The 12,533-nt window shown below is 40.6% G+C and overlaps 1 protein-coding gene across 3 annotated transcripts in view; it reads left to right on the top strand.

Annotated features, from left to right (window-relative positions):
• The window catches only part of cntfr (ciliary neurotrophic factor receptor), a 343,443-nt gene that overhangs the window by 317,104 nt on the left and 13,806 nt on the right, over positions 1–12,533 (top strand). For all 3 annotated transcript variants that reach the window (XM_063042795.1, XM_063042797.1, XM_063042796.1), the window contains 2 exons: positions 6,118–6,301; positions 8,797–8,917. In XM_063042795.1, coding sequence (XP_062898865.1) covers positions 6,118–6,301; positions 8,797–8,917 — 305 coding nt within the window. The remainder of the gene's footprint in view (positions 1–6,117; positions 6,302–8,796; positions 8,918–12,533) is intronic.

The following is a 12,533-nucleotide window of genomic DNA, read 5'->3' on the forward strand; positions in this document are numbered from 1 at the left end:
ATATGTCATAAAGACAGTGCATGTACTTTTAACTGTTAAAGATGAACCCAATTACCGAGTGTTGTGCTTGGCTACAGCTCGAGTGATTTCCGTAAATTAAAATAGATTTTTCTGCAGCTGCTTCTACATGCATCCACATCTGGGTTCCCAATGCTTAAATTTACATTAATATGGCTTGGTTTCATTGCACTAACCAAGAACCTAGAGAATTCTCAATGCAAATTGCATAATCTATTTATCTAATAATTTATGTACTTAGTGGTACTGCATTGAACAGGCCTTTCCGGCCCAAAATATCGCACCACCCATTTAACACTAATGACAGGACAATTGACAATGACAAATGAACCTACAAACTGATACATCTTTGGACAGTGGAAGGAAATTGGAGCACCCAGAGGAAACCCATGCGATCACAGGAGAACGTACAAACCACTTACAGACAGTGCCAGAATTGAATCCAAACTCCAAACATCCTGAGCTGTAATAGCATCGTGCTAACCACTGCACTACCATCTACCTTTCAGATTACTTATTTAATTATTGTGCATTTATTTACATGCCAAGAGGATCATTCAGCATTTGAATTGTGCTGCTGCGGGTGGTCGTAGTGGGAAATACATTAGGGACATTCAAGAAACTCTTAGATAGGCACATGAATGGGAGGGAAGTGTTAGACTGACCTTGGAGTAGTAGGTTTATATGAGCAGTTTTCTGTAAAAGCAGTGTGCCACGCTGGAAAGTGTGCTTGGCTTCGGCTAAGATAAGGAGCCATGTTGTCCAGCTTAGGAATGTGTGTCAGCCAATCAGAGTTGTGGGATGTGAAAGAAGGTTCTAGAGAGCTCTGGGGAAGAGAGTTCTGAAGGACAGTGGTCTGGTTTGGGGCCTTTTGGTGAGAGCTGTGGGTCAAGCCACAGGGAAGATGCCACAGAATGCCATTGGAAGGAAAGTCCCCATTGCAAGAAGTGCATTGTGTGGATGAATGCCTCCAAGGAGGAAGGGCCAATACTCCTGAGAGAGACTGTTCATTTGAGATGGTCTTCGAAGGGAATTCGGAATGTGGCCAGTGCTTTCAAGCAGACCGTGGGTCCAGCACTTGAGTAAGAGTGAATACTCCAGTATGAGCTCCAATGTTATGTGCACATTGGACAGGTTTAACTGTAATGGGCCATTTTATTTGTCTTTACATTTTCTGTAACTGTTTGTTAAAGTTGAAAATTAATAAATATGCTTTCATTATAATTTTATACTGGTGTACTATCTGTCATTTCTGGGCTGCCAATAACTCTTTATGGGCAGTACTTACACAGCATTCACTGAAATCAAAGTTCCTTTAATCGCAACATCACGGCATTCCTGTTTGCTGGAACCCCAAATCATACCGACTCTAGATGTATATCCTTTAACGGAAGGTTGTCTTCTCTCTACTGAGTCACGTGGCTGTTGGCCAATGGGTCACGTCTGTATATGAGCCCCAGTAAGAGGGTGATATACCTTATTCTTGAATTGTCCTTTTCTTAAGACTGTTACCCTTACCAGCCCATGTATTTCCCTCATACCCATCCTCATCTGCATTGAACTTACTTTTCTATTTACCAGATCTAACAATATGTCATGAATGGAGCAATTTATCAGCAGTGTTCTGAAAGATTTTATGCTGATCCTACTGGATACAACCTTTGGCATGAATAAATGTAATCTTTCATCAGAAGATTTTAGCTAAAAAGGCACCATGGAATAATTAATGAACTGTTTCTTAGCAGTCAGATGCTGATTGATTTGATTTATTTGATTTGGTGGATGAATTGAAAGTGCAGATTGTTATTAATGATTATGATATAGTTGGGATCACAGAGACATGGCTCCAGGGTGACCAGGGATGGGAGCTCAACGTTCAGGGATATTCAATATTCAGGAGGGATAGACACGAAGGAAGGGGAGGTGGGGTGGCGTTGCTGGTTAAAAAAGAGATTAACGCAATAGAAAGGAAGGACATAAGCCGGGAAGATGTGGAATCGATATGGGTAGAGCTGCGTAACACTAAGGGGCAGAAGACGCTGGTGGGAGTTGTGTACAGGCCACCTAACAGTAGTAGTGAGGTCGGAGATGGTATTAAACAGGAAATTAGAAATGTGTGCAATAAAGGAACAGCAGTTATAATGGGTGACTTCAATCTACATGTAGACTGGGTGAACCAAATTGGTAAAGGTGCTGAGGAAGAGGATTTCTTGGAATGTATGCGGGATGGTTTTTTGAACCAACATGTCGAGGAACCGACTAGAGAGCAGGCTATTCTGGACTGGGTTTTGAGCAATGAGGAAGGGTTAATTAGCGATCTTGTCGTGAGAGGCCCCTTGGGTAAGAGTGACCATAATATGGTGGAATTCTTCATTAACATGGAGAGTGACGTAGTTAATTCAGAAACAAAGGTTCTGAACTTAAAGAGGGGTAACTTTGAAGGTATGAGACATGAATTAGCTAAGATAGACTGGCAAATGACACTTCAAGGATTGACGGTGGATATGCAATGGCAGGCATTTAAAGGTTGCATGGATGAACTACAACAATTGTTCATCCCAGTTTGGCAAAAGAATAAATCAAGGAAGGTAGTGCACCCGTGGCTGACAAGAGAAATTAGGGATAGTATCAATTCCAAAGAAGTAGCATACAAATTAGCCAGAGAAAGTGGCTCACCTGAGGACTGGGAGAAGTTCAGAGTTCAGCAGAGGAGGACAAAGGGCTTAATTAGGAAGGGGAAAAAAGATTATGAGAGAAAACTGGCAGAGAACATAAAAACGGACTGTAAAAGCTTTTATAGATATGTAAAAAGGAAAAGACTGATAAAGACAAATGTAGGTCCCCTGCAAACAGAAACAGGTGAATTGATTATGGGGAGCAAGGACATGGCAGACCAATTGAATAATTACTTTGGTTCTGTCTTCACTAAGGAGGACATAAATAATCTTCCAGAAATAGTAAGGGACAGAGGGTCCAGTGAGATGGAGGAACTGAGCGAAATACATGTTAGTAGGGAAGTGGTGTTAGGTAAATTGAAGGGATTGAAGGCAGATAAATCCCCAGGGCCAGATGGTCTGCATCCCAGAGTGCTTAAGGAAGTGGCCCAAGAAATAGTGGATGCATTAGTGATAATTTTTCAAAACTCGTTAGATTCTGGACTAGTTCCTGAGGATTGGAGGGTGGCTAATGTAACCCCACTTTTTAAAAAAGGAGGGAGAGAGAAACCGGGGAATTATAGGCCGGTTAGCCTAACGTCGGTGGTGGGGAAACTGCTGGAGTCAGTTATCAAGGATGTGATAACAGCACATTTGGAAAGCGGTGAAATGATCGGACAAAGTCAGCATGGATTTGTGAAAGGAAAATCATGTCTGACGAATCTCATAGAATTTTTTGAGGATGTAACTAGTAGAGTGGATAGGGGAGAACCAGTGGATGTGGTATATTTGGATTTTCAAAAGGCTTTTGACAAGGTCCCACATAGGAGATTAGTGTGCAAACTTAAAGCACACGGTATTGGGGGTAAGGTATTGGTGTGGGTGGAGAATTGGTTAGCAGACAGGAAGCAAAGAGTGGGAATAAACGGGACCTTTTCAGAATGGCAGGCGGTGACTAGTGGGGTACCGCAAGGCTCAGTGCTGGGACCCCAGTTGTTTACAATATATATTAATGACTTGGATGAGGGAATTAAATGCAGCATCTCCAAGTTTGCGGATGACACGAAGCTGGGTGGCAGTGTTAGCAGTGAGGAGGATGCTAAGAGGATGCAGGGTGACTTGGATAGGTTGGGTGAGTGGGCAAACTCATGGCAGATGCAATTTAATGTGGATAAATGTGAAGTTATCCACTTTGGTGGCAAAAATAGGAAAACAGATTATTATCTGAATGGTGGCCGATTAGGAAAAGGGGAGGTGCAACGAGACCTGGGTGTCATTATACACCAGTCATTGAAAGTGGGCATGCAGGTACAGCAGGCGGTGAAAAAGGCGAACGGTATGCTGGCATTTATAGCGAGAGGATTCGAGTACAGGAGCAGGGAGGTACTACTGCAGTTGTACAAGGCCTTGGTGAGACCACACCTGGAGTATTGTGTGCAGTTTTGGTCCCCTAATCTGAGGAAAGACATCTTTGCCATAGAGGGAGTACAAAGAAGGTTCACCAGATTGATTCCTGGGATGGCAGGTCTTTCATATGAAGAAAGACTGGATGAACTGGGCTTGTACTCGTTGGAATTTAGAAGATTGAGGGGGGATCTGATTGAAACGTATAAGATCCTAAAGGGATTGGACAGGCTAGATGCAGGAAGATTGTTCCCGATGTTGGGGAGGTCTAGAACGAGGGGTCACAGTTTGAGGATAGAGGGGAAGCCTTTTAGGACCGAGGTTAGGAAAAACTTCTTCACACAGAGAGTGGTGAATCTGTGGAATTCTCTGCCACAGCAAACTGTTGAGGCCAGTTCATTAGCTATGTTTAAAAGGAAGTTAGATATGGCCCTTGTGGCTACAGGGGTCAGGGGGTATGGAGGGAAGGCTGGGTTCTGAGTTGGATGATCAGCCATGATCATAATAAATGGCGGTGCAGGCTCGAAGGGCCGAATGGCCTACTCCTGCACCTATTTTCTATGTTTCTATGTTTCTATGTTTCTATGTATTTCTAGAATTTTCTGCTTTTATTTCCATATGTTCTGTAGATTGTTTCTTTTCATGAAGGATTAGTAGAAATCTGGACCAGTAATCTATGCTTATCTGAAACTCCCAACTTCTGCCGAGTCAGGCTAAAATTGAGCTTTGCTGCTTTGGGAATAATGATTTCCTGTAGAAATTCGCATCTTCGAAGATATCTGAGCAGCAGAGAGAATTGGCAATGAGCCAGGTTTACACGGTTCCTATTGATTATCAGGGTTATTTTAGTATTTTCGATATGGCCAAGTGATCAGTAAGCTCCTGTTGATTTTGAATTTAATTATACATCCAACATAAGGCTAACATTCCCATTATCATTTCTACCTTCTTCCTGGGATGAAGGTTAGAATAATTTTATCGCTCTAAACATTTTGTTTGTTGCAATGTATTAATAAATTAATAATAAATATTTGGGCAATATTTAAGATGGCAAACCAGCAAAATTAGCTTTCATGTAGCCAGTTCCCTTTACATTTTCATTTTCACTTTTCAGATTCAGATTCATTTATACCCAGTGGCCACTTTATTAGGTACTTTCTGTACCTAATAAAGAGGCCACTGAGTGCACGTTCACCGTCTTTTGCTTCTGTAGCCCATCCACTTCTAAATTTGATATGTTGTGCATGCAGAGATGCTCGCCTGCACACGCTGTTGTAACACATGGTTATCTGAATTACTGTCATCTCCCTGTCGGCTTGAACTAGTCTGGAAATTCTCCTCTGACCTTTCTCATTAACACCCACTGAACTTTGTTTTGTTTGCACCATTCTCTGTAAGCTCCAGAGACTGTTATGTAGAGAGAAAAAAATCCCTGGATATCAGCAGTTTTTGAGATACCTAAATCACTCTGCCTGGCACCAGCAATCAATCCATGGTCAAAGTCACTTAGATCACGTTTCTTCCCCATTCTGTTGTTTGGTCTGCACAACAACTGAACCACTTGACCATGTCTTCATGCTTTTATGCCTTGAGTTGTTGCCACATGATTAGCTGATTAGAGTAACAAGCAGGTGGACAGATGTACATAATAAAGTGAACACGGTGTGTATGCATCACATGTACATGGAAACATATGGTGAAATGTTTTGTTTGTGATTTTGCGATTGTGAAATCCAGCTGATGAAGAGGAACTTAAATGCTAAGTGTCATAAAGCTTGAAGTAAATAACGAATGAAATAATCACATTCTTACTGTGTGACTGCTGGTTGCAGCGGTTTGAAATGTATACAATAAGTAGGCTGGAGTCAACATCTATACATTGACGTTTGGGTTACTACAAGGGAATATAGAGAAAGTGGTACTTGAAAAGAGTGAAACAATCCTAAAGGAGCTGAAATTGAGATAGATTTAGTGGTTACCCTGTTTCCTTACACTACTATTTGTTGATACCTGTATGATGATCTGTTTCTGTTGTTCGTAGGTCGAAGTGACTGATGTTCCATTTCATACAATCACTGATGCATATGAAGGGAAAGAACACATAATACAAGTTGCTGCTAAAGACAGTGAGATTGGGACCTGGAGTGAATGGAGTAAGGCTGTGCATGCAACACCATGGACTGCATTTGCAACAGATTACAAGCCTATAGAAAGAAACATCAATGGTATGATCTAACATAGCTGTACAGTGTAATTTTTTGGTTTATATCTTTCATAACTTTGAAAGTCTTGTGATGCTGAAGCATGGGAAACAAATGGCCAAGTCTTTAAAATTGTCCTTTTATTGAGAAAGAGAGAACTTATCCCTATACAATGTGTGAATCTGTCAGTCACTTGCATAACAACTTGTCATTCAGAATCCCAGACCTGAAAAAGGGTCTGTCAGCCTGAAGTGTCAACTATTTACTCATTTCTATAGATGCAGCCTGACCTGCTGAGTTCCTCCAGCATTTTGTGTGTGTTGCTTTGGATTTCCAGCATCTGCAGAATTTTTCGTGTTTATGATTCACAAATAATATTTCTTTACATACCTGTGAAAGTGTGTGTGTGTGTGTGTGTGTGTGTGTGTGTGTGTGTGTGTGTGTTTGTACTTTTGAAATCTGCCTTTGGATTTAAGAATTGTTTTAAACTAATTTGGGTTGTAATTGGTATAGGTTTATTATAGTCACATGTACCGAGGTACAGTGAGAAGCTTGTCTTGCGTACTGTTCCTACAGATCAAATCATTATACAGTGCATTAAGATACAAGGTTAAACAGCAGAATGCAGAATGAAATACAGCAGTTACAGAGAAAGTACAGTACAGGGATAAACAATAAGGTGCAAGATCATAATGAGGTATATTGTGAGGTCAAGAATACATTTTCTTATACTAGGGAAGCATTTACTTGTCTTAAAACAGCTAGAGTTACTAGTCTTACAACAGCAAGATGGAGACTGTCCTTAAGCCTAGTGGTACACACTTTCAGACCTTTCTATCTTCTGCTCACTTGAAGAGAGAAGAATGCTGATCTACTGAGGCAGTGAGAAGGATAGACAGAATCCATGGAGGGGAGGCTGGTTTCTGTGATGTGCTGAACTGTGTCCACAATCCTCTGCAGTTTTGTGTGGCCACATGCAAAGCAGCTGCCGTTCCAAGTTATTATACATTCAGCTAGGATATTTTCTATGGTCCATTAATAAAAATTAGTAAGGGTCACCAGGGTGATGCCAAATTTCTTTAGCCTCCTGAGGAAGTAAAGACTTTGGTGAGCTTTCTTGGCCTTGGTGTTAGTTACCTGCTTCAAGTGGGAGCATCATAAGACTCTAATGTGCTTTTAGCTACTTAATAAATGGACAGTTCACTTGAATTAAAACTTGGCAGACACTCATTATAGATCATTATAGAAGTAAAGTTCACATGTGACTTTATGTAGGGCCCTGAGTAGAGATGGGAAGGAGGGCTTTTTTGAAACCCACGTGAAAAGTCTATTCTGGGTCACCCCCCCCCCCCGTCTTTCTCCCTAGGCCTCCTGTCCCATGATCCTCTCGTATCCCCTTTTGCCTATCACCTGTCCAGCTCTCGGCTCTATCCCTCCCCCTCCTGTCTTCTCCTATCATTTTGCATCTCCCCCTCCCCCTCCAGCTTTCAAATCCCTTACTCACTCTTCCTTCAGTTAGTCCTGACGAAGGGTCTCAGCCTGAAACATCGACTGCGCCTCTTCCTATAGATGCTGCTTGGCCTGCTGCATTCACCAGCAACTTTGATGTATGTTGCTTGAATTTCCAGCATCTGCAGAATTCCTGTTGTTTGGGGATGTAGTCCTCAGTTTCTTCAAAAAATTCTCCCATTTTAATAACTTAACTACCTCATGATTTACAGAGTGGGGATCAGACTGTCTTTGCAGTCATTCCAAATTGCAAGCTGCCAGCTCTTTCAGGCAAGCAACCAACAGCAATGCTAATGAGGCTACATCATTCAGGCAGTGTATGTCATTCTTTGATGAAAATATTCTCTGTGCCAAATTCTGGTTGATTACAAAATACATTTAAAAAAACAATCTTACATCTAAAAAGCAAGCAGATAGAGACTCAATGGAGTATTTCTTTAGCCTGCCTCCTCATGTGCAACATGGATTGGTTGTAGAAATTATGTGATTATATTCTACATTTTTCTCAGTTCCTTATATCTGTCAAGCAAACCTGCATGTTAGGAGAAAGCTTGAATTTATATAATGTCTAACATGTTCACCTGATTCAATGAATATTAAGTAAGCAGGTTTCCCACAAGGTCCCACAAAAAAATCACTTAATTTATTTTTGATATTATTAGAAGAAGGGAAATTATTAATCAGAATTCTCTGCTTTCCTTTAAGTACTACCTTTTGGGTTTTTTAATATTCACCATAACAGAGTGGCAGAGTAGCACTCTGTTAGTACTTCAGAAAGTTTAACTGATACAGTAGATCCCAGTCCTGGAAAGGCAGAGAAATCTGTCTTTGGTTGGAGTTAATGGAGTCGAATGTACAACTGATACTTGTGCGCATGTTTACCATTACCAAACAATGATGAATTTATGGCATGACTGTTTAAGATGCAAAAAAAAATCAACTAAGCCAAGGCAAATATACAGTATTGATGTAATGCCACGACCTTAATAAATCTTTTATTGCTTTGACAGTTTCAGAAAATTTAACCAGTACAACCCCAAGTGTCAGTGCCAACCGAAAAGGCAGCAACTCTCCGAAAGCAGAATTATCCATGATATTGTTCCTCGGCATGATCATGACTTTATTTATCTGGTAAGATGCTCAACTCCTCTGTTTGCTGAGCTGCAACTTTCTTCAGGTGTTGCCTGTCCAGTGAAATAATTTGAACAAAAGTCTTAATGGTTTTGATTCAGAGAATGTGCAATTATTACTTCAAAGATGGATAAATTTAATTAATTAGTTCTTGTAACACAGATCTTACATTTGGAAATCTGGAGTATTGATAAGCTTATCCAGTAAGGATTAGCATTACCTCTCTCATATACCTTGGAACATACAGTAAAACATGTTATTTACATCAATGAACAACAGCCCAAGGATGTGTTGGAGCCTGCAAGAGTCGCCATGCTTCCAGCACCAACATAGCATGCCCTCAATTTACCAATCCTTACATCTTTGGAACATGGGATTAAGAATAACATGTCAAAAGATTAGTGTCAGACATAAACACATTAGGTGCTGGAGGTACTCAGCAAGTAGACATGCAGAGGATGCAACCTCAGAATACAAGCACATTTCTTTAGAACGAACATGATGAGGAATTTCCTTAGCTGGAGGGTGGTGAATCTGTGGAATTCATTGCCACAGATGGCTGCGGAGGCCAAGTCATTGGGTATATTTAAGGTAGAGGTTGATAGGTTCTTGATTAGTAAGAGTGTCAAAGGTGGAGTTGAGAGGGTTGATTGAATGGCAGAGCAGACTCAATGGGCTAAATGGCCTAATTCTGTTCCCATGTCTTATGAACTTATGGTAGAAGAAGAAGGAATCTAATAGAAGAGGACAGTGGTCCATGAAAGAAAGAGGGAAGGAGGGAAACCAGTGTGAGGTGTTGGCAAGTGAGGAAAAGAGAAGGGGTAAGATGGTAACCAGAACAGAGAATAGAAAAGAGAGAAGGGAGTAATGGGGTGTAATGTACAGGAGTTGGAGAAATTGATGTCATGTCATCAGGTTGGATGCTAGCCACACGGAATATGAGGGCTGCTCCCTCATTTCTTTCTTCCCTCCTTCTCTCTTTTCTATACAATAGTCCATCTGTCAATTCTTTGCCTGTTCTGCCAACCTGCCCAAGTTCTTTTGCAGATTCCCTGCCTCCATACTACACATCCCTCCACATATTTTTTGTATCATCTGCAAACTCGGCTGTAAAACCATCAGTTTCTTCATCCAGACCATGAATGTATAAACGAAAAGGTTGCCATCCCAGCAGTGACTACTGTGGAACTCCACTAGCCATCAGCAGCCATCTTGTAAAGGACTTCTTTATCCTTACTCCCTGACTTCTTCCAGCCAGCCAATACATACTAGTACCCATCCTCTGACATTCTAGGCTCCTGTCCTGTTGATCAGCCTTGTGTGAGACACCTTGCCAAAGGCCTTCTGAACGTCCAAGTAAGTAACATCCACAGACTCCCATCTGTCTGACATGCTTGTTCCTTACTCAAAGAATTCTAACAGATTGTTCAGGCAAGATCTCAGGAAACCATGTTGACTTGATCTTGCTTTATCATATACTTCGAAGTACTCCAAAATTTCATCCTTAATAGTGGACCTTAAAATCTTACCAACCACCAAGGTCAGGCTAACCAGCCTGTAGTTTCCTGTCTTTTGCCTGCTCTTTTCTTAAACAGCAATGTTACACTTACAAATTGCCAATTATCTGAAACCCTGATTCCAATAATTCTTGAATCAGCGTGTCTAATGCCTCTACAATCTCTTCAGCTACCTCTTTTAGAACTCTGAATAAACTGGGGAGCAGTATATTTAATGACTTGGAGAGTTGGTTCAAAGTTAGTTCAAAATAAATTTATTATCAAAGTACATGTACTGTACGTAACCATATACTACCCTGAGATTTCCTTGCCGGCAATCACAGTAGAACACAGAAGAGATGGTAGCGTAAAGAAGTAGGGAAATAGGATGCCAAAAGTCTTTTGTGAAGAATTTGGGTTTTTATTTTATGACATTGTTATTTATGCCAATTGTATCAATGATCTGCCAAACGACTATGAACACTGCATTTGGCAATCTACAGCAAAATTCTTTCAATATTTCACACCAAAAAAAAATACAAGAACTTACCTTCATAAATTTAAACTAATGGGAAACATACATGTTTGTGTGTTGCAAACTATGAAAGCCTTTTAGTCCTAGGAGGGATTAATTTTCAGAACAAATAAGCCTGATGGATTAAAAGCTTCACTGGAAACAAAATGTTAATACTTGTGAGAAAATAGTTATGCAAGTGGTTGTTGACAAAGCTACTATGTACTACTGCAGCTGACAACATTCCAGTGAAATCGGGGAAATGTATTTTCCTGCATATTTGTGCTGTGCAAAGTACAGCTGGAGCAGCTGGTGGAATCTGTTTAGGAGAAGAACAAACAACAGAAAATAAAGTTACAAAGCACTATTGTTAAAAGGACATATAGCTTAGAGTTATCTATTCTGCATTATCTCTTGGAATTAATTTATCCTATGTCCTCAAAGATTTCCTTCTGCAATGTGCGGGCCACAATCCTGACTTAAAGATGGTTTGCCATTACAGATCATCACTCGGTCTTGGCATTGGGTAGACTGGTAATTCAGAGAACAGGATCCGTGGACCGGATTCAAATTCCATCTTGCAACTTTAACAGCTTTAAATTCAATCAATAAGATAAATCTGGAATTAAAACTAGTATTAGTAGTTGTGCCTATGGAACGTCAGTTACCCGGGAGGGTGGGGGTGAAGATGGTAAATACATTAATGCTGCTACCCAGGGATTGTGTATAATTGTTACCTGGGGGGGGGGGGGACGTCAGCAATATTGATATTTCAAAATATGATTAATTAAAATCATATTTTGCCAGTTTGGTTTATATGGCTGATCTTTGATTTGTCTACAAAATGGCTTCATCACACCACTAAGATTACTGACAATTGGGGATATTCAGTAAACACTGGCCTGGTCGGAAATGGTAAATGCAAGCGATTCTGCAGATGCTGGAAATCTAGCGTAATACACACCAAATGCTGGACGAACGCAGCAGTTAGGCAGCATCAATGGAAGGGAGTAAACAGTTGCCATTTCAGACTGAGACCCTTCATCAGCATGTAGGTATGGCTGCATTCTATTAATTAATCAAAGAAATGCTTATCTAATGCCATTGTGAAAGCTCAATTATGGAAGCAATTATAGTTATCTATAACAAAGTCCATTTCCAGTACCATTTAAAGCCAATTATCAGTGAGGAAGAGATGTACTGGACTTTCCTGCAACTCACGAAGAAATATACACTCAGTGACTATTTTATATATATATCATATTATGCATGAAAATCCCAGAACATCAGCAGTTTTTGTAATACTCAAACCACCTGTTTGGTACCAACAATCATTCCATGGTCAAAGTCACTAGACTGCTATTCTTCCCCCCCCCATCCCCCACAACCCCCCATGTTTGGTCTGAACAACAACTGAACCTCTTGACCATGTCTGCATGCTTTTATGCATTGAGTTGCTGCCTCACGATTGGTTGTTTAGATACATGCATTAATGACCAGATGTACAGATGTACTTAATAAAGTGGCTACTGAGTATATATGGGTCCAATATGAGTCCTGATGAACGGTTTCATCTCAAAACGTACACTGTTCACTTCCTTCCATA

This window comes from Mobula hypostoma, chromosome 3, assembly GCF_963921235.1.
Source record: "Mobula hypostoma chromosome 3, sMobHyp1.1, whole genome shotgun sequence".
In the NCBI taxonomy this organism is placed as follows: Eukaryota; Metazoa; Chordata; class Chondrichthyes; order Myliobatiformes; family Myliobatidae; genus Mobula; species Mobula hypostoma.